The 23,753-nt window shown below is 34.8% G+C and overlaps 1 protein-coding gene across 1 annotated transcript; it reads right to left on the bottom strand.

Moving 5' to 3' along the window:
* On the bottom strand, window positions 1-22,806 carry LOC150104553 (alcohol dehydrogenase class-3-like). Its single transcript, XM_090395764.1, has 11 exons — window positions 22,745-22,806; window positions 21,441-21,505; window positions 19,042-19,143; window positions 17,905-18,043; window positions 12,552-12,639; window positions 11,445-11,574; window positions 11,038-11,254; window positions 9,241-9,371; window positions 7,365-7,500; window positions 3,970-4,108; window positions 1-205 (listed from the first exon to the last, which is right to left on the bottom strand). The coding sequence occupies exons 2-11, from the start codon at window positions 21,459-21,461 to the stop codon at window positions 178-180; spliced, it is 1,131 nt and encodes a 376-aa protein (XP_090251890.1). The 5' UTR covers window positions 21,462-21,505; window positions 22,745-22,806; the 3' UTR covers window positions 1-177.
* Between the last annotated feature and the right edge of the window lie 947 nt (window positions 22,807-23,753).

The raw sequence follows: 23,753 nt of genomic DNA, 5'->3' as shown, positions 1-23,753 counted from the left end.
TTAGATTTGCATCTGATTTTTTATTGTTGCTTTTCACTTTAAGGGGACAAATATACCGCTGCAGATCCAAATAGCAACGAGAATTAGAAGTACTGATTTCTTTTTACAAAATCAGAGTCCACAGGGCATCTGGATATGAATCTTCAAAATGTTGTCAACGAAGGAAATTGTCACGTCTTACTTGAAGACAATGACACTTCGGATTCTGAAAAGAAAAGTTACAGGTGAGTGGAATAAATCATGAAAATTTCCTTTAAAATGTAAAATATTGCTTAACAGTTGGCCGTAAGTTATTTTTATTTTGTATTGAAATACACTAAGCAATTCGCTGGACAAATTCCCAAAATAAACCAATTTTTCCATCGCTGCTTAAAGTCAAAGTAGTAGCAGTTGTCCCCAATGTTAGTAGGTTTCATATACAGTCACCCCTTGAACTTACGTCCGTTCGAAGATATGTCCGTGATCCCATAAGGGAATAAATAATATTTTCGGGTATATTTTCGAACAAGACGCAAGCGAGCGTAACGTAAAGATTGCATAGTGACAACAGCACTTTCAGCGGCAACCTCGGCAGTCAGCACGTGTCTTCAACAGTTCCTCTGTTGATTTTGTGTTTGAGAAATGGGTTATTTTGTGTATTTATCGTTAAATATTTCGCGATGTTTTGTGCAACATGGCCCCTACACGCACAATCAAAAAACTTAGTGAAGAATCGCAGAAAAAGAGGAGAGCAATTAATCTTGAAACGAAGTTGCAAGTTATAAAGCAACATGAAGATGTGGTAAGCCCGTCAATATGATCGCACATGACTTCGAATGGTCTCATTCTACAGTGATGACCATTTTGAAAAATAAGGATAAAATCGTAGAGGCTGTGAAAGGATCTGCTTCCATTAAATCGACGATAGTGACGAAGCAACGAAAAGGTCCTATCGGTGATAAGGAAAAGCTACTTGCATCACGGATAGAAGACCTGAACCAAAAGCTCATACCGCTTAGCATTATGACCATAACCGCTAAGGCACTAAGTCTCTTCAACATGTTGAAGGAGAAAGCAGAAGCCGATTATGACTACGAATTCAATGCTTCATCCGGTTGGTTAATAAGATTCAAGCAGCGTTTTGCACTGCATAATGTGAAAATGTATGGGAATTTGCAAGTACTGAGAAGCCTGCCAAGGAGTTTGTAGGAAAATTGGATAAAATTATTACTTAGGAAAATTATTTGCTACAGCAAATACTTAATATGAATGAGACCTCCTTGTTTCGGAAAAAAATGTCCTAGCGGGCGTTCATCGACGAAAAGCTAAAATCTATGCCTACTTTCAAAGCTTTTAATGCGATTAAGAATTACCCGTTTATATCCAGTCACATTACCTAACAGAACCCTATTACGATTCTGTTACGGGTAACGTGACTGGATATAAACTGAAACCATTTGAGATATGGCGCAGTGAGAATCCACGAATCTTCAAAAACATTAGGAAGCATACTCCCAGTTCATTATCGGAGCAATAAGAAGTCGTGGATGACTTAAAAGTTGTTTGAGGATGCCTTAATCAACTGTTATGCGAGTGAAATAAAAAGCTGTTGTGTGAAAGAAAATGTGGAATTTAAAATTTTATTAATTCTAGATAATGCTCCATGTGATCTGTCTTATAGCGGTGATCTTCACGAAGTTCAAGGTCACCTTCCAAACACTACTTTATTGATCCAACCGATGGATCAGGGGGTTCATGCAATGTTTAAGGCATATTAACTACGGAGAACTTTTTCACAAGCCATTTCTGCTACTAAAGGAAATGATCAGACTCATGCAATTCTGGAAAACATTCAATATTTATCATGCTATTAAAAATATTGCTGTGGCTTGGGACAAAGTGACCTCTATGTATGAGTGGCATATGGAAAAAGACATTAAAAAGGTTTGTGCATGGTTTTGGAAGTTTGTAATAGTGGACCTGGCAAATAATCTGAATCTCGAAGTGAATGATGACGACATAATTCAACTCATAGAAAGTTCCCCTGAAGAGTTCAGCACTTGTTCAACACTTGTTCCGTTTTCCTCTTCAACACTTGTTCCTCCAGTTCGACCAACGAAGAATTGGTCGAACTGGAGGAACAAGTGTTGAAGAGGAAAAACGAGAAAAGGAATTGGGAAAAGAGAAATAGGAAAAAGTAGTTAAACAATTTGCAGCGAATGGTCTTGTAGAAATGTGCTTTGCAGTTAGTGGTGTTCTTAAAATGGCTGAAGACATGGACCTCAATGTTGAACGCTATTTAATAATAGAAACGAAAGTACATGATGCTTGCTATGAACAAGTTTATGATGAAAAGAAGAAAAGGAACAAGCAAAGCACATTGGACATTTTTCTCGAAAAAACAAAGGTTACACCAAAAGAACCGCAGCATGGTCCTTCATATAGGGAAGGTTATGAAGATGCGATTGTGGAGGAAGATTTGGGTGATTCTTCTCTCGTTTTATAGTGGCAGTAACGCACAGTACAGTTTTATAAGGTTTAAAAATTAAAATGACAGTATACTTATTACAGTTAAGTACCTAACCCCTATAACTCTGTTGATTTAATATATCGACTTACGCCCTCCCGGATGGAACGGAACCCGGACGTAAGTCGAAGGATGACCGTACTTATGTAAAAAGAATGTAATTAGCAGATCCCCATGCATTAAGTTTTATGATCCGCATAGCTCATGAAAATCTCACTGATTACTGTATTAAGAGCGACTTGAAGATAGTAGCATAAAGGTGTTACTATAAATGAATATGCTTAGTGTAATTTTGATATTTTTAAGTAACACGTAAAGGAAGAACGGAACCGTAATATACACTGATTACAGGAGGCTTTCAATACCGCGAATTTGTGAGCTTTGAACAATCTCGTATGGATTAATTACTTTTTTTGCTATTTGGAAATATTTGGAATCGTTTTGAAAAGATGCAGAATCTACTCCTGAAATTGACTTTTATAACAATATTCATCTTGTGGAGGATTATTTCCATTATTCGAATTCTCAAAGTTATTCAATAGCTTTTTGACAGCACGAGAGTAAAGTACGTACTTAAAGTTCATATTGCGATAATTCTACAGATGGCTTGAAACTTCTTTAATGGGTTCGAAAAACGTATGACTTGTGAAACTCTGAATTTCTATATACCGCACTCGAAGTTTATGCCTGGTGCAACAACAGGTGGTTCAAAATTGAAATTTTCTTCTTGTGAGGGTCCAATTTCAGATGCCTTAATGGAAGTTGCAGTTTGAGAATTAAATAAAAATTAGAATCTCCCTGAAAGGAAATTTGACTAAAGAAAGCTTATCCGCTAACAAATATTTAAATTGACGATCCCTTTCCAGGCCAGGAGCTAAAGTACAAAAAACAGCCGGTACAAAGACGATCAAGCTTAGAGAGAAAAATTTATTTTAGAAAATAAGGCAACAAGGTTGTAATTCGAAAAGAAAAGGGAAAGTTCTAAATGAGAAGAGGAGGCTCCGAAAGAGTCTTGAAGAAGTGTAAATCTAAGAGCTTACGAAGTCTTTTTTCAAATCGGGGGCTCGAATGTTTCAGTAGCATATTTTAGATTTATAAATCTTGCAGTATTAAAACCTTAACGTCTGTTGTATTCTACTAAATTTTCATTGTAGCAATGGATTTGTGGTAAAATAAACCGGAAATTGGGAACTGAGGTGGTCATTGCGATGTTCTTTCTAAAAGACAACCAGAATTAAATTTTTTAAAAGATCAGGCCTTCGTTATACTGGCTCTCCTTTAAATGGCTTCTCCTTTAAACCTATAGACATAATGATGATGATTAACACTTTTACTTATAAAAATTATTTTATTATTATTGTTATTTGTCATCAAATCTTCTAGGAAACAATACAAATTACTTTTCGGGAAAATATATCATTTGGAAATTGCTGCAAAGAAAATAATTTCCTTTTATTACTTACGATTTTCCAGTAAGCATCATATCAACTGCATCATTGATGCGTTCCAGAGGAAGGGTGTGAGAAATCAACTCGTCTACTAACAGCTTTCCATTCATATACAGATCCACTAATTCGGGCAGTTCAGCCTGGGCTCTGTATCCTAGCAATACAGTCACATGATATAAGAAATCAACATAATTCAGCGTCATCTAAATTGAAACCTATTGTAGGTTTCAATAAATACTCAGTTATTAAATAAGCAATACGTTATTTCAGCAAACACGGCTTTTATCAACTGTACATGATTAAAAATAATCTACAAGAATTAACTGAATCGGAAGAAGACATTTGTCTTAAAAAGGCTAGTCATTAAACTTTTTAAGATCTCTTTAAAATGTTTACCAGCATACCGTTTGGTAAAAAAAAGGAATAAAAAAACTACCAGATAATGCATTCCGGAATTTTAATAATCGTACTTTCATTTCACTAAAATATTATCTTAAGATCGCAATTAAGAACTTTGCAAGACATAAACTAAGTCACTCCCGAATACACCAGGACTACTGGCTTAAGTTTCAATAGCGGCTTACATAAAATGACAAGACAGTACTTGAAGCTACTGCTAAACAATTATCAACTTATCTGTCAAAGTGGCTAGTTTCGCATATTTGAGATGCACGTAATGTTAAAAACCAAAGTCAACGTTTTGGTTTATAACAGCTGATATGTACTTTGCTTCATTCCGTTTATTAGGTGCATCCAGAATTTGTTTGCGCTCAGCAAACAAATCTGCCAGACGAACACTTACAATTAACAGACATAATCCACCAGCCTAATAGCCTTCGTTCATTTGGACATAATCCAAATGGCTTACTCAAATCTGATTTCAGTATGTTATGAGTGATGTATTGGTTTTCTGCTGCTCGGATGGGAGAAGGGGGTGGCCATTTACTGAACGAAAGATATCCGTCGATGTGGTCTTTATTGTAACAGCAAAGCTGTTCGGGAAGTAATCTTACGACCAATGAGGACTGACAGATCTCTGCAAGAAGGAGAAAGTTATTACGATTGCCGATAAAAGAAACGCCAGCACATTTACGATCATTTAAGGCTATAGCATAAATACATTGTCTTCTCTGAGACCACAGCATCAATTACCAAAGGAAATCCTACCACTTTCCAACAGGATTCACTAAATTATTTCCAGTAGTAAACTTGGCCAACTTAAATAAGACCTAATTTCCATCCACCCCAAACGCATATCCTCTCTTCCATATATCGATTTCCTTAATCCGTATACTGTTCTACGGTCCGTAATGAATAATACAGAAAGTCCTACGTATAACGTAATCAAATATTCAGGACAAACACCGTCAACACATTAAGGAAGTTAAAAATATGTCAAAATATTCAAGGGTTTCAAACTGCTAAAGAATTACAACCAACGATTGGACATAGTCGATCACGTCCCTCTTTACGAACCTCTCATTACTAAAAGAAACATTACTATCATTAAAATGAAAATATGTATCGAACTAGTATCAGCCATACTGTAGATATAAGTACGATTGGATTATTTCTTTCGGCTATTATATAAAAATTAACAGTATCAGTCAACAGTTCCAGCCACTGTTGTTGAGATAAGTACAAGGTTATTTCCTATGGCTATTAAATAAAAATTACTTCCCAGCAGAAGAAACCTCTGTGGACTTTGCTTTTCCAACTATTCTGTCGCTTATAATTGAGGAATAAAGCCTTAAGCACCCCTTTCCCTGTAGGTACATTACATTTGTGTTCGCTATGTGGCCACATTATCAGGATATGTTGATAACAGCATCAACAGTTGGGTGAAGAGATGTTAGGTATGTTTTACAGTTGAACAGCCTTAACCCCAAAATAAAATTAACAAGAAAAACTGGAAACCACCACCACTGCATACAGCTTTTCTAGTAACTTGAGCTACTACCAGATTAAGATGGATCTCCTTGTGCTATTCACACACACACCAACAGATCCCTAATTATTCATCCTGAACAAAATATGTGGCATAATAAAAGCCCATAAACAAAGCTAGTAGCATTCTCCGAAGAGAACTACCAATACGTCTAAAAGACTTCTGAAGGATTCGACGAGTATTTAGACTGGTCTCCTTTATCTACTCTTCTGAAGATAAAATGTACAGGATCAGCTTATCTGAACTTATTCATTAGTCTGCAGATGAACAGAAACAATGCCATCAAATTATGTTTATGAATCAATAGGGAAAAAAGTGGATTAACAAATGTGCTCGGCACACTTCATGGAGAAAAATTAATCAAGAGATCGCTTCAAAAATGAAAGACTATTCTGGGAATTGGCATATCTTCTACACCCCCCCCCCTACTAAATTAACGAAATTTAGATAGTAACAAAAGCGGCCAAAGACATCAGTTTAACCGATTAGGCTTGACTACATCCATAGGCGTTGTCAAGACATTAGAATACTAACTCGAATATTTCGTGCTGTTATTCAATTCTGAATTGCACATGAATGCCCTCGAGTGTTTTCAGTATCACATTACGATTGCTTTAACCTTGAGGACCTCTCGCAACTGGAGGCTTATGAGCCATTAAACTAAGAAAATTAAGTATTATTTAAAATATTGTTTTTATTTTGTTTTTAAAATTTTTGATGAACAATAAAGTCCTGCCATGGCCATATTAGGACAAAAATCGACATTTATTGTAATTATGCCCCTTCAAAGCTATGAAGCTAGTAGTAATGTCTTCTTAATTTGCGTTGTTCGATGGTTTTTCGACCAAGAGCTAAAAACAAAATAACTTTTCTATATGATAAGCTTGTTTCCCTCTCTCATACACGCACACATACAAGTTGGTACGAGAGTGGACCAGCCTATTTGCTTGCTTCTTAGAAAGCAAATGGGATGGTCTACTTCTGAATTATCTTATGAGGAACTTGAGAAATATTAAAATTAAGGATTATTAAATTTTATTAAATCGAACACTTCCACACTCTTGTGTGGAACGTATTGTACACTATACATTCCACACAAGAGAGTCTCCTTAATTTTAGTTATGAGGGGCGTCTCTCGATACACCTCATAACACTTTTTTTTTTTTTTTTAAATTTCCTTGTAATAACGATTGGACTTATTTCTAAGCGACGCTTTAATTGCATTCCAATGATACAAACTGATCGCGTAGATGGAATACCAACAAAAGTTGGAGTTATACAGCCGAATTGTAGCAAACTGTGGTTTGCTACAATTCGGCTGTATGCGCCTAATAAACGGAAAGAAGCAAAGCACATACTGCTTATGCTATTACGAACCATTCTGCTATTTTGTAGCAAAATTCCATCGAACTACGCTAGGAAATATAAATTTCAGAACATTATTTATGGTAACGCTGCTTACCTCCGTAAAAAGTTCCCTTTAAAACTCTTCCCCAGATTAGACTCCATGCGTCAACGGACACGTGATCTTTCTTGTCAGGTAAACCTATAATGATGCACTCCCCGTAAGCTGGATGGGCAGCCAAGTATCCCGTGTTCTGAAAAAAATTACTGGCATCAGTATAAAGACGTTGCACTAATATGATCGGTATTGAGGGCAGGCTTCGAAAATGCACATTCATAATGTAACAGCAGAGTGAGCGAACACAAGCGATAACACACAAAATAACCGAGAATTACAATGATTTAATTATGTTTGGGATAAGTCTCAACATGTTATATACTTGGATTAAGGGGATAAAAATCCCTTTTTATTTTACAGCCAGTATGCGAAACTCTAAGATCGAAAACTACGATCTACGATTAAGGGATTATTATCCCCTTAATCTAATTAACTTCGCCAGAAAATATAGCCGTTTGGCTTTTCATCATGTTATATACTTGTTCTATTGGTCACAAGTTCAGGTAATCCAATGTGCTGCTATAGAAAGATACGTTGATTTCAATTATTCGCGGCACAACCGATGGACTTAAAAAAGAGCTCAATAATTTTGAAAATAAGTAAATCTTCGCAAGTCACGATCAGTTATCTAATCTAAATTAGTTATTCAGAATGCAGTTAAGAAACAAAACTCTGTGGACGTCACAACATCATGGTAATGTTAGTTTTTAACTTAAGTAAAAATAAAATTAAGTTAAAATATTATACAATGGCCAAGGTCAAACCAATTAAAGGTTAAAAAATTAAAAGGTACGTTTAAATACATTTGTAAAAAAAAATACGGATTCGTCGCAATAAAATTCGCTGTTCAGAAATTTCAGAGAAAAAATATGGCAATATATTTTTTCTATATAAAGAGAGAAAATACTAAAGATAAAGCTACGGGCAGCTTTATTCGCATCAACATTCATAAATAAAGCCAGTGTGAAATTATAAGTAGTCACCCATTAAATGGGTAATGATTATTCCACAATTAATGTCGTTGACAAATTCTGCAATAAATACCCACGTATTTTGGCTTCTGTTACCATCACTTGATGGGCTCTCGTATAAAAGGTGCAGTTAGGTGGCAGATAACTTCACAATTACTACAGTCACTTCATTCCAATTACATCAGTAATATCTCGACATTGTGTAATTTTTCTAAAAGAAGCTATTTAACTATTATTCTGGAAATAAGTACCATTGCAACTTCACATGGATGATTTTTTTTATGCAGCAGTATATTTATGCATGCATTTTACAGCTTTCGAGTAGCGTATTGCCAAAAGATAACGGATTTCTCCTAACCCAGCTTCTACGGGTTTTGGGTGAGAGAAAGAATATGGAATAGCTTGTCACCGAGCAGAGACGATGTCGGAAAACGATGAATAATAAGACCAGCAAATGACATGTTTAGAATTTATTACTTTTACCAAAGCAAAATAATCAAAGAGTTGTTGTTGAGAGCAATAATTCAACATTTATTTATGTTTATGTGAAATCCATCCACTGGAGATTATAAACCTATTGTACGCTTAAGTACAGGGTGGTCAAATGGTTAGATAATCTGCACAAATTTCACAGTTCAGCAGCTCTCGAGATCCAACATAGCACTTTTTAAATGGACTACAATTGAGCGAAGCAATCCATCCTCACCTGAAGATAATCATTAACATCAATGACTACAGTGGAAGAACAGCCTGTTTCTTCAACACCAAAAACGCCATCGACTAAGCCAACCAGGTCTAGAAAGATTTCCCGTTATATCTATATAACATGTGATGATTCAGTAATATTTGACCATGTAATAAAATCAAGTACATGGTGAAATAAAAATAGAAAAAAATAAACTTACCATCACATCAACATTTCCCACCGAAATAAAAGAATAATCCACACCGCCGTCAGTCAGATCTCTCAGGACTTCGTCAACGGGCTTTTTGTGATCCTTTGGGTTGACAAATTCGGTGCATCCGAATTTTTTAGCTAATAAAAATAAGCAATGATTAACAACAAAAATACACAACAGACACATATAATTCAAATTAGAATGAAAGGACAAAATTAGGATCAAAATTATACTTTGATGACTGTCGCATTTAAGTACTGCCTGAATAAAACTGCCATTCACACACACCCTAGCGCTATCAAACCTCGGGTATGTGTCCATTTTCTGGTGCATGGCGTGTAAAAAATTGTTAAAATTGATTTACCATCATAAAATCTAAGCTTTATTTCTTAGCATTTTACTTTAAAGATGATATGTACATGACGTGAGCAGAGGTTGAATTAGGTGAACGAGGGATATTACGTACCTTCTATTTTGAAATTACCGCTGGATAATTTCCCAATAATGAAAATTGGATGCGGTATTGAAGTCATAAAATCAACGTCCCGGAAATACTGAAGCCTATTTTTGCCCAGCTTATAAGAAAATGGTCACCGCCAATAAAATGTGCAGATATAAAGGATAAAGAGCGAAAAGTTAATTTCTCAAACTTTAAATTATAATGAGAACATATGGTGCTGATGTTAACCAATAAAATAGCACAGAATTGACACTTCATACGAAGTAAGAAGTATCAATTCTTTGCTATTTTATTGGTTTAAGTGTAACTATAGAAAAACTACAGAAAACAAACACGGAAAAATGATCACGTTATTAAGAGTGTGAAAGAATTATGAATTACTTTTCTGCAGTGTTTTAGCCATTTTTCAGAACGATTACATCAAAACAAAGCGGTAACATCTTTATGCTTTCATCAGTGTATTCTTGAAAGTTTGAGGAAGGGACCAGTTTGGACCAGTGGGAGGATCTTTTTTTCTTGCATGAGACTGGCTAATGCTTTTGTTTGAAAATTCTGTGTTCTTCGTGTTTCAGTTAAGATTCGAACCTAGGTGGAGTTAAGAATTTTGCTCCAAATATGAGAGCACTGCAATACGGATTGGAAGATCATCTGTTCAAAGGAAATAAAATATGGTTTGAACAACCATTTTAATCAGAATAAATGTTATTATACGGGAAAAATACCAATGGATATTGATGCATTAGTGGTAGGGCTGACCTTAAAAATGGTTATTACAATATTAACAATGTTTTCTAAACAATGTTTCTTATTGAGAAAACGTGCTGATGAGAAAGTTAAATGTAATGTCAATAATGCTACGAATTCTGCTAAGTCAGAACAATTAATATTGTGCGTAGGCTAAGAAGTAAACTAATTTAGAAAAATAAGAAATATGGCAAAACTTCAAACCATATTTTAAAATTTTCACACTTCAGATAAATCAACGGAAGTCACCCATCATGACATGAAAACAGGAACATCTAAGGCGAATTTTTAAGCATCGCGTGCACATGTGAGATTTGATCCACATCCTATTGGCTGGAGATTGAGAAAACGTGATTTCTGATCATAAGTCTTTTGTGTACTATGAATGCATGAACTTTTCAATAAACAGGTATGTGTAAATTTGCAGATTTTAGATTAATTGGAATAAGTTTTACTTTTCAAAAACTAGTATTAATGATCTGGTAATATCGTATTGCGTGTGTAAAATGTAAGGAATTCAATATCCTATCCTGAGTAATTTGAGAGAAATAATTGAAATTGGAATGATTTAAATAATTTCACATAGCATGAAGACAAACCTAGTTCGAATTTGTCAGGATTCGTGTCCACTCCAATTATGCGTTTAGCTCCGCTGGCTCTACATCCTACGGCGACATTCATTCCGACTCCGCCTAATCCAAATATTGCACACGTGGAACCTGCTTGCACTTGCGCACACTTTACCGCTGCTCCATAACCAGTTGGAACGCAACATCCAATCAGGCATACTTTATCAAGAGGGGCCTTTGGATTAATCTTCATAAGTAAAATGGTTATATTATTACATGACGTGTATTACTATGCCACTCATCACTGAATGGCAAAAGAAGTTAAAATTTAAAAATATTCAGAATGTTGTGTGTCCTTTATTTAGCATAGCTAAACTGGTGTATTGTTATTAAAATAGAAACATGTAGTACTTAAACTGGAAAAAAAACTTGCATACCTTAGCAACGAAGATTTGGTTTGTTACTGTGTATTCTGAGAAAGTGCTGACGGCATTCATTTGACCAAGCTCTTTTCCCTTGCACGTTATTCTTGTAGTGCCATCTATCTGTACAAACGCACCTGAAAGCCTAAAAGAAAGAAGCCTTATCAGATGCCAAAAACGGATATACTCTTCGTGAAATGGAAGAATAAAATTATACTACTTATGTTTAAGATTTTCTATTAACATTCGGGAGGGATACAATCCTTGAGCCAAATAAAACTTCTTAAGCAATGAGATTCACAGCTACAGTGCTTGGAAAGAGAAGTCAACAACACCCGTACGGGGAAATTTGCATCCTTCCATGTAACGAGTCACGTATTAACAGCCGGTATAAATTGGAAGAATGATACTCCCAAGCCATTGTAACAGTGTCCGGTTCAAATGGCTGCGAGAAGTAGAGTGACGGAGTTTGGAAGAGGCGTTGTGATAGGATGCCATGTTGCAGGCCTATCTGTAAGGCAAATTGTTGACGAATTTGGCCATCCCAGTCAGTATCGCCAATACTCTAATACTATACTGAGATTGAAGCGCAGAGAGTCAACTGAAAGTCCTACCATGAAAACATGGGTTTTCATGGTAGGACTTTGTTCGATAACAAGCAAGCAAACAATTAAGGATTGAAAGAAACTTAATGGAAAATTCGATGTTCATTGCAGCTGGGTACTACCCATCTGCAATGAACAAAAAGACTTAATTCAGTAATTAATTATCTCAGGCGAACCACTCGCTTTAGTTTACGTTACGAATTATACTGTATAAGAGGAATGACATCCAGTTCAGACTAATTAATAACGTTCTTGAACTACGTTTAATAAATTTGCATTAAAATAAATTTATCTTTATGTATTTATTTTATATCTTTATCTGGATTGTTTATCTTATTAATTTTGCATTACATTTTATCAAGAATTTCTAATCCATTTTTTCATGAAAGTAGAACAACTTGTTTAGTAAAGCTATTATCGCGCCATTTCCCAAGGGAAATATGTCCATTTTACTTTATCTAAATGCTTTCCACACTATGTTAATAATTTCAGGTCAGATTTCAAATATTACTCTTACTTCATCTTTTCGCATTGGTTTGTCTTCTTGCTTTTACACAGCTTACACTTTCCACAGTTCGGTGAAAATGAAGGAATAACATGATCACCTAAAGAAAAAAATATATTTAGCCTATTTATCTTAATATTAAACACTGATATTTATTTATACGAAAACATCTCTACTATATTTATATTAAATCATCCCAAACTAGAAAAGATGCGTGCAAAGCTGCAGCCGAAGTAAAATCATTTGGCAGCCCACGAATCGGAGGCAGACAATTCAAATCCTCCTGATTACGGAGATATTACTACAGCCATCAACGATAGCTTACCAGAGACGGGTAATGGTTGTGGTTCATTATGATTGCTGTGTGATATGAAATGGAGATCTTGGATTTTTCTGTCCCAAAACAAACTACATATGTATAACTTACTGCATATTACTGTTAAACTGACTAAAATCATCTGATCTTGGTGAATACCTGCAGTTCTTTTCTTAGAAGAATGGCTTTTTTTTTAGACGTTCTGCCTATAATAACCAAAAAAAAAAGGAGCCATCCTCCATTTTTCTCATCTCATCTTCCTTTTACCCTCTTTTACCTTTCGGTGTCGAGGGTTTATTAATCATCGGACCTCAAACCGTTCACATGATAAGGTGGTCAGCCCTACGCCCCGGTGTATCCTATGTTCTGTAGTGTTGAGTTCTCAAGGCCGGTTTGCCTGCTTTGAGGGATAAAAAATACCAGAATAAACTGGGGGGTGGAACCTACTGTCCACACCCAAGATCGGCTAACTTGACTATGGCTGAGGAAGATCCTTCAGCTCCTCACGTCACCGATGGGAATCGAACCTGGGACACTTCCTTCCCCAGGCATACGTTGCGAAGCGCACAGTCACCCGGCTAACTGCGCGGACCCTTCCATTTTTATGAAAGATAAATCTTTTTAGATAATTTGCAAACTTTTGTTCTAAAATGATGTCCCAGACTATTAGTTATATAGCAAAATGAATGCATTAAAATTATTCCATTTATTAATAGTGGGAGACGTCTCTGAAACTGCTTCCGATGTCTTCAAATGAATGCGATAGCAGGGCGCATGCCTTTTGCGCCAAAATAACGCTGGATGAAATATCAACTTGGTGCATTGGCTAGTAGATAATGTAATTCAGTATTCAAGTGATAGGCATACAAACCATCAAAACTCAGAAAAAATCGTAAGATTCAGTTGGAAACGCTTTATATATAATACGAAATTTTTGATTTTTATACAAGTCGTCATAGGCGAATCGGTTTCGACAATGCCCCTTGGTCTCAACGACCAATTGAAACCTCTAAAACCTTTGCGACGCTTTTTGAAGCGAAGGTGAGGTGGTCGGTCTCAAACGGAGATGGCATGATTTTCTTTCTGGGAAAGAAACTAGTCTTTCATTTCGTAAAAGATGGTAAATCTTTTACGAAATGAAAGAACACAAACACAATTCAGAGCTATAATAATACACTATGCATATAACATTCACCTCGCTGTCAGAACATTAATTGTCTCAAACAAGCTAAGTTGCTAATGAAAAAATTGGATTTTTTAAAAAATAAATAACCAACTGGTCGATTCGGAGTTTAAGTAATTAATGATAACTTTCACCCAGAAAAGGACTGGTATTTTTTATTATGACCAAAAGAAGAATTTAAAGTTCACACGAGAATGGATGTGTCAAGCAGACAACTCAAAATCAGTGTAATGCTTTCCTGGCAGTTTGTAATTATAGGGCCATTATGACTGTCATTTGGCATTCCTAAAGATGGAAAAAAACAAAGGTGACTCAGACTAGTTGGTGTTATTTTCTATGTATTTCACTTAGGAAGTATACTGGGACAAAAAAAGTCTGAACTTTGTGATGCAGAATATACATACCTGGCATGCAATTTTGTTTTTCATACCAACAATTCAGGAATCTTCAATCCAAGCGGATTTAGTTGAAGCCGATGAAACACTCAAGAGCTCCATTAGCGTTTTTCGTAAAACTGTCGGCATTGTAGTTACTCCATGGAATTACAAAATTAACAAATATAATTACAGAAAACACGTTTTTCTTCACCGAATAACGTTTCTCGTATTAAAAAATAGCTGCTATTCTACTTAATATTAACAAATCGCATTTCCATGAACTGCACAATCAATATGAAAAATTCGAAAACCTGAAAAAGAGTCAAATGTTTCTCTTCGATTTAAGGAAACGGAAAACAAATAATTTGGCTAGTAGCAGCTGAGTTTTTGATATTGAATACCATTATTTAAGTTTTAGTTATTTAGCTTCTTTACTAAATAAGCAACCGAGAGAAACCCGAATGTCAAATATCCGAGAATTGATAAACGAAAATCAGTTCTCCCACTAACTTTCAATGCGGACTCAAGTAAAGCGATGGCACACAGCAAAAACCACCTATGTGCGTTATCCAAACTTATAACAGAACTCGTTGAATGCCATTATTCTACTTATCCTGGTTTCTCTATCTAGCGATCTGAGTTAAACATTTTAAAATCAATATACGAAATCGCTCCTCGGATATTAATATCACGTTTATCTTATGGCGCTTGTTCTAATGAAGTACAAATATTATCTTAATAAACTATGAGCACTACGATATCAAATATTATTTTGTTTTTTACTCAGCTAGATGAAATTTAGAATTAAAATGCAAGATGGGACTGGTACTCGTGAGAAAAATCGAGCCTTCCCACTCACTGAATCCTTTGATTTTATGATCAACTTCATATCGATACAAGTCCGTTTTCAAACCGTTCAGAAGGCAGTCAAATTCTCCATTCAGACCATAATAACTGCTGCGCTGCCTCACTATGATCGTGTCGTGATCTAGTTACTAAATCCAATTCTCTCAAGTTCGGCTAGACTACCCTGATAAACTTCATTTCCGATTTAAGGGAAAGAAAAGAGCTGTATTGAGAAATATTGACAATCTTCCTCCCCATTATCGTCCTATAAGTTTTATTACCAGGGGAACCCTCACTGGATTACTCATAAGAATGGAAACGAATTTCTAACACTGGATTTAAGTATTTGAACGTAGGCTGTTGAACTTGAACTGTGCTAAATAATCATACAAGACGTTTTCAACACTCTTCATGTTTCTGTTTGAATTGCACATCAGCATTTCAATCGTTTGTCTCTTCTAATGTGGAAATACTTCAGTTTTAATACTTGATTTTTTTAGTCGTTAATCTCTAGTATTACTAACTTGTTGATATCTTTCAGCCCGAATTAACAGACTGATGATAGATGCACTCGTTTGGTCCTACTGTTAGGTGGCTTATGCTTCATTTATGTCTTGTTGTTTTAGTAATTTTATATGTAAACAGTAGTGATAATGGCTACTATCGTAAGCTACACCCAGGAAAGGTGTGAGATGATTCGATATTATGTAACTAGGCATGAAAATTGCTTGCAAGAAGTTTGTGAAATAATCAGAAACACGGTGTTAACCTATACCGCGGCGTTATTTATAATTATATTTGTGAAAATTATCCTTATAAGAATCGATGTAAAAATAAAGGCAGCAGTTTTTTTTTTCTAAGCTTGAATATTAGTTGACTCGAGTACCTTATTAACACAGAAATTATCCTAAAACTGAGCTTATGAACTTGAACTGGCAGATTAATCTAAATATCTGAAGATACCGAATATGTTTAATTTGGAAAACGTGTCCGATGCGAAATAAAAGCTGCATTTTTACACGAAAAGGAACTGATCACCAATAGCGAATGCTGCTCTTGAAATTCACGCTGCTCTTAGAGTGAGAGGTGTGATTGAAGTCTGATTAGTGGAATAATGAATTACTATTTAAAACTATATATTTAGAAATTTATGTACATTTAATCATACAAATATAACATTTATTTTACAAATGATATTCTATCTTTTTCAATTTAGCTACTTGAATACAAATTCTATCCTACGGTTCTTCTTTATGAACTGGTCAATAACATCGTCATAAAAAGTTGGTTTTACTTAATTTTCCCAAGCAACACGCACACTTGTAAAGGCTAGCTGAAGCTCACTGGCTAGAGCTACTTTGACTGCGTATGGCTTGTGTTTAAGACGACGTGAAGGGAGCGAAAATGGCTATGCGCGCGCATAAAATCACAGTGCTGTAGCGAGGACCTGGAAGCTCTGAAAACCGAGCAAGCCAAGGTAGCTTTGACTAGACGAGCAAGCATCGGCCTTCACAAAGCTCAATTATTGCCGTGTAAGCTTAAGACGTCTTCTGTCTACAAAAATTAAAGCCTAAATGGAATGCTTATATTTTTAATAAATGCTTATTTTTAATATTTTTAATATTTTAATATATTTTTAATAAATTTAATAAATATTTTTAATAAATGCATGCATTTATTAAAAAATAAATATTACCGTATTTCCCCGAAAATAAGACCTAACCGGAAAATAAGCGCATGCTTTTTCAGGATGCTCGTAATATGAGCCCTACCACAATAAGATATAAGCCCCGGTTAAGATCGTCAGCCAGACGGACGGATTTAGTACGTCCGTTGCAATACACGTCGGACGTATTAAATTATAAAATAATATTAATATATAATTAAACATAAATAATATTATTGACATTAATAAATAATGAATAAATGTAGATTGTTGTACATGAAAAAATAAGACATCCTCTGAAAATAAGCCTTAATGCGTCTTTTGGAGCAAAAATTAATATAAGACCCGGTCTTATTTTCGGGAAAACACGGTACTTCTTTCTCAAGTAATGAGCTTGCTCAGCAAGCATGGAGAATTCGCCCCTGCTGATCACGCACCTGTTAGTGAAGTGCTCGTTCAAAATAAAATAAAAATTCAGAAATCGGGCATTTTTATTCAATTTGGGGGCTCAAGACTATTCCCGATTGTGCTGCGGGATCCAAGCTTTCCTAAGCGTGGATGTTTTGTAAATGCCGTTAAACGGGAGATGTATTTTTCTCTCAGTGTGAGACCACTGGCTTCTTTGGGACCAGAAGTCAATTATCAGGATTAGTCCAAAGTGAAATTGAGGCCGAAAGAATGATCACTGTTGGTGGATGTGGGTTGAAAACGTACAGCATACTTGAGTGGAATAAGCGTTAAATAATCTGATATCTTTGTTCTTGACACAAAACGTTTACGTTATTTCCAGCCACTACCCGTCTGAAAAGCGGTGTAAAGTTCAATATTTCGAATGTTAAAGGTTAAAATTACTTTTATCTATTGTGTGTATTAAATGAATTAATGGAAATTTTGATACTACCACTACAGCAATACTCTGAATCAAGATACAAATATAAAATGAATCTGCTTTAACGTTTCATACAAAACAAAATTACCAGGCTTCAGGGATTTTACTCCCTCTCCAACACTTTCAATTATTCCTGCACCCTCGTGTCCAAGGACTAATGGAAATTTCACTTGTTCTCGACCCTCCTGAAAATGCACGTCTGAATGGCAGACTCCAGTGGATACCATCTGGGAAATATATAAAGAAATATTTCAATATATGTGAAGGATTTCTCAGTCATATCTAAAATGTTACCTCTCATTATAATTTAAAATAGTAAGCACACATTACAAAAGAATATAAAGCATATACAAAAACAAAAATATTTCCTTTGTTGGAAAACCCTATTGTGACATTACGGGACAAATATGTACGCACAGACACCGACATAAAACTAGAGTAGACTACTTCATTCTTAATGTAGTTCTTCGTAGATTCTCCAAGTTATCAGCTCCTGGTATTCTGTCCCCTTCTATTTGGATCCTACACAGCAGACCCACAAATGTTGGTTGAAGTTTTCCAATGTATTTCAAAGGCTCAGTCGAAGTGCTCGATTTTTTTTTTCTTATAAATAGAACCGTTATTTTTATTATCAATCCCTTATTTGAATTAATGATGAACAGTAGAATTTCACTTAAAGATGCACACGTATCTTTAATGTCCTCTTGTAATAAGTAAACTTGATTCAGGTACAGAGAATATTTTATATGCAATAGATAGCTGATGCTCAATTTTTCCTGTGGTTTTTATTTGGAGGCTAAACTTTGTTTGCAGCCCCTAATATAGAGAAATCATTCAAAGTTCAGTAATAATTTAAAAGTCTTATTCCAATATTTAGGCCCTTTAATTCAATGGTACAGGGCCCAACTAGCGTCCATGCAAAAGATATAGACCTAATCGAATGGAACACACTGATATCATGAATTTTAACTATTTCACGGTTGAAAAGGAGTATCTTTCAGTATACGCTTGGTTGACCAAACGAAGATATCACGTGTCCGCTTCATGGCTTTGAGAAACGGGAAACATTTTGCAATCGTGCTGGTTAGGTTGTCCCTACTCATGTATGATGCAATGTCAGTTTATCAAAATAAAACGTACTTATTCATATACTTTTAACGATTTCAATTCGCTATACTGACATGATATATGAATTTCAGTGACTTTTTTTGAAAACTCAAATTACCTTAATCCTGACTTCTTCAGCCTTAGGGACTGCCACCTCTACTTCTTCAATGGAGAAAGGTTGGTTAGGTTCCCATAACACCGCTGCACGGCATTTGATGGGCTAAAGAAAAGTAAATTGAAATTTATCCAAAATTTGACACTATATATATATATATATATATATATTTTTTTTTTTAAATAGATTTAATGACTTAAAAACCGAGATTACTTATAAAGATTTAATAAGATTAATACAACTAGTTTCAATGTTTATTACTATTCTCTTTCTTTAAGAATACCTGATGAAGGCTATTATAAGCCGAAACTAGTTGTATTAATCTTATTAAATCTTTATAAGTAATCTCGGCTTTTAAGTCATTAAATTATTTTTAAAAATTTATCACAACAACCGAGTTGAAGCATATAATTACACACACACACACACACACACACACACACACACACACAGTACCATACATATATTTTTCAAGTTACTAAATTGTAAAAACATTTTTATGATTTTATTCTTAGGTCATTCTAAAACTCACATTCGAATTGCACAGGCATTGTTAAAGGTCTTATACTACTACGTTTCTTTATTTTTATTATTTGAAGTAGTTTCCCGCAAAAAGAAAGAAAAAATTAAAATTGCAGATCGCGTAGTAATTTTAGGGGAGCAAAACCAGTATTTGAGAACCACGTTGTAGAATATCGCGAGAAATTTGATTAAAGAATGTATATTATTTCTGGGAAAGCTCCCATGTTATTCCTCTTAATAAACTATTATAATTACGGCTATTTTGCCTGCTTCAGTTTAGGAGTGCCCCTGTTTAAATGTCATTGGCTATTTACTCACGGATTCTTAGGGCATTGTAGATGTAAGTTTACCAAAGTATATGTAGCATAAGAAAGAGAAATTCGGATATGTTCAGATAGCGAGTTAAAGTGTGATTTATGGTGCATTTTGTTTAAGTTAGTATTTAATCATTCTTTCTATGCTTTGTATCATGTCTTTGAAGTCAAAATAAATATGTTTTGTTTTTACAATTGCCTGATTCTAATTCCTAAGCCAATGCACTATCCCGAAAATAAATAACAAACCTGCGGGAGTAAATTATAACAGCGAACACCACGACTTGCATTCTTGGATATTTGTGTAGAAGTGCAAGATTACATTTTGTCTTCTCGCCCTGACTATTAACATAAATTAGATCAATTAAGTGGCGCAGTAAGAAATTAAATAAATTTCTTAATTGATTTGTGTACGATTGCTCAGGGATTTCCACGCCAGATAGATCTTAAAAACGAGGTCTATCTAGCAGCAGAAGAAAAAAAAAGGGGGGGGACAAGAAGTAATACTAAGTAAGGAAATAGAAGACAAAGAATATATTACAACGTGACCTGTAGTATCCTTCCCTCTACTTCAATTATCTGCCTTTGTCGCCTAGGTCCAGACGATCTTTCACTAATGATTACCCTGGTGCTGAGTCAAGTCTTGATCTCTGAGTTAATCGAAAAACTCACTAATTCGCTTAAAATTACTTACACAATAGCAGAAACCATCGTCTTAAACTACTAGATTTATAATTTGAAATCGCCAACCAGACGATCACTTAACATAATCTTTTGAATGAATGTCAACCGAATGACTTAATGGCCAGTTCTGCAAGAGTCGAGTTGGTCAATCGTTCCACACAAAAATTGAATAAGTCAGAACCGAGATTTCGAGATGAAACCTTTCAGGCAATTTTATGAAAAGCAGAAGTGTGGTCGCTAGTTCAGACACGGTAAAGAAATTAACATGAAGCTTCGTAATTTATTAATCTGAAGAGGAAATATTTACCTTCAGTGAATTTTGATTCCTTTTCCCTAATCGCTTTCTCATTTTCAACTTGTGGATCAAAGTTACGCAAATGTATCCGAATTGATTTTTTCTGTCCCAAGTTCGGCAAGATGTGAGGTGACAATGAACTTTGTCTTAAGGCAGCGATTTTCAATCGGTGTGACCCGAGAGGTCTTCAGGTGTACCGCGAGATTTATGAAAACAAATTAATTGAAAGAAATAATGTCGTAATTTGCGCATTTATTTATTAGTGTCTGGTCTTCCCTCTTGTGTGTGGAAATCAATCAAAATTATGCCTATTTTTTTCCAGATCATCAAAAAAATTAAAAGAATATATTTTTAGTGTTCCGTAGAATTTTAATAATTAGTCTAGGTGTTCCGTGTTATGAAAAAGGTTGAAAATCACTGTCTTAAGGCATAATTGGATAGAAAGATAATTACTGATGCACTTCAAAATTTGGTAAATTTTTTGCTAACTTTGAAAAATTAGTTAAGCGCACCTTTATGTTCTATGATTTCGTGAGGTTTGTATCAATTTTGAAAATAATTTTAGAAACTAAGTTCATTAGACTTACCTTTCCAGCAGTAGAAGTCATTCTGTCCAGATTTTTAAATGGCGCTTTGTTCGCGACGCAGTATCCTACAAAAAATAATTCATATCACGTACATACTCGTGGCTATACTCATTATAGAAATTGCGATGTTATTTCAATGACATTTACACATGCATCATGGGAATAGAATATATATCAGTTTCCGAAAAAATATTTTTTCACCTTTTCAGAGAGAAATAACTTAGGCTACTGTTCGGTTTTCATATGTAGAGTGAGCGCTTGTATTCGATAACATGCTTACTTTTGTACAACAGCGCGGATAATTAATTCACAGTAAATCAAATCTTTGAAAACTGATCAAGTTGAAGGATAATAATATTGTTTGAAGGAACAATCATGGTTGTAGATTTCTACTTTGACTGCGAGATCTCTAGATCTGGGTTAATTCTCTATTGAGAAGGGTTCGCTCTTCTGTCCCCTCCCCAGTCTTGCTTTTTTGTTCATTACCGTCGAATATTGGTGTTTAATATAAATTAACTGGTATCAATTCAATGCACTTGTCTAAGACTGGTAACGTCCTATATTAGGAAAACAGAAAGGCCCTAATACTTAAAAATATAAGGAAAATACACGTGCATTTCTTTTTACATTCTTCATTTCACTACTTCTCAATCCTACGCCTTACAACTGTAAGTATTTGGAGATTCTACTTTACTTAGAAACTATTGAAAAACTTATGAATTTTATTGATTACTGGTAATAGTTATATTAGATTAACTATCTAATATAGTTACCTCTTTACTCCTTCACAAATAGCCGTAACAAACAGTCACAAATTTTGGACTGATTCAAAACTACGTCTGGGCTGTACAATTCTCTTCAAGCAAGAAATCGAAAGTTTTCTACCAGGAAATTATTCAAGTTAGGAAACAGCTCATTAAAAACAGGTGTAGGAGGTCTTTATCGAATTTTCCATCATCATAATGTAATAGTTTATATCCTGTTTCCTTTCAACCATTGCGAGAAATAATTTGCATTAGTATTTGTAATAAAATGTGTAACCATTTGATAACCCCGGACTCTTTGGAAACCTGGGCTAACTTTTCAATACTTTTAGATATTAAATTAGATAGTAAATTAGTGAAAAAAAGATAAGGGAAAATAAAAGCATTGTGTAGCGAATAGAAAATCAATGGAATTCGTAACTTTATTTTCATAAAAATTAATTGTTTGAATATATAATTTATATTAATAAACGAACAGCAGACAAATAAAACTAATACTAGAGCTAGTTTAGTGTTATATAAGCAAATATTTTATCTTACCTGAAGTCTGACCACGAGATCATGCAAGAACCGAGATGGCATTTGTCTGGTATATATATACTTTAGCACATTATCTGAGCCACGTGCAATTTCAAGTGCTGCACTTTGAGCGAGCTCACGGAATTCTTTATCAACAGAAGTAATTATCTAAGTTCATAACCTTTTCTTATGTTTTTTTTTTTAAATTCATGTTCATGATAACAGATTTGTAAGAATTCTGACAAGGTATGGAATTCGTTATGTGCATGTCTTATATTAAGATTATGGAAATATTGTTTCATGATACCTTCTTAAAATATATATGTAAATGCGGAAATGGACGATGTTTTATTTAGTGGAAAATTTGTTAAAGTACAGAATAGTAAAAGACATTCTATAAAAACCATCTGATAATTATAGATGCCAAAATGCCACTTGACACACTTAATCGAACATTTATCTCTTCTCCAAAGCGCCACCTAGCAAGAGGAACTAGCCTGTCTGCGTTTACACGAGGAAACCATTCTTCGTAAATAAAGTTAACACCAATGCACTTGCATTGAATAAGAAGAAATGAGAGCGAATAAGAAAGGCATAAGAATATTTGGATCATGGTAGATGCAAACACTGCGGAGCAGTTAAGTTTCTACACTCGTTTTATTACACACGGAGAAGAGAGAAATTAATCTCATCCACATATAATGGGCATCAATCCTGACTACGGCTGAAGGATGTGCTCACTATTGTCTGCTGCACTCTGTAATATCATTATTCGGCGTTTTAGTTTCTTGTACTATAAATTAACATAAGGCATCACTACTTTCAATTTACTACAGCGCATCTACATTTGTGCCTTTGGTAGAGACAACAAAAACGTTATCTTTCACTCAAGAGTCCTTTTCGTGAACATAAATGTGTGATTACAAGTGGAGCGAGTGTAGAAGCACTCCCGAATCAATTGTGGCTGGTTGAAGGGGGCGATAACAGTTCTATAGTACGAGCGAAGATAAAATGGATTCTGGTATCATCC

This window comes from Typopeltis vanoorti, chromosome 7 (assembly GCF_054136105.1).
Source record: "Typopeltis vanoorti isolate ZY-2024b chromosome 7, IOZ_Tvanoo_1.0, whole genome shotgun sequence".
NCBI classification, from domain to species: domain Eukaryota; kingdom Metazoa; phylum Arthropoda; class Arachnida; order Uropygi; family Thelyphonidae; genus Typopeltis; species Typopeltis vanoorti.
The sequence above is the reverse complement of the archived record's forward strand: the minus strand, read 5'-3'. Positions and strand labels throughout refer to the sequence as shown.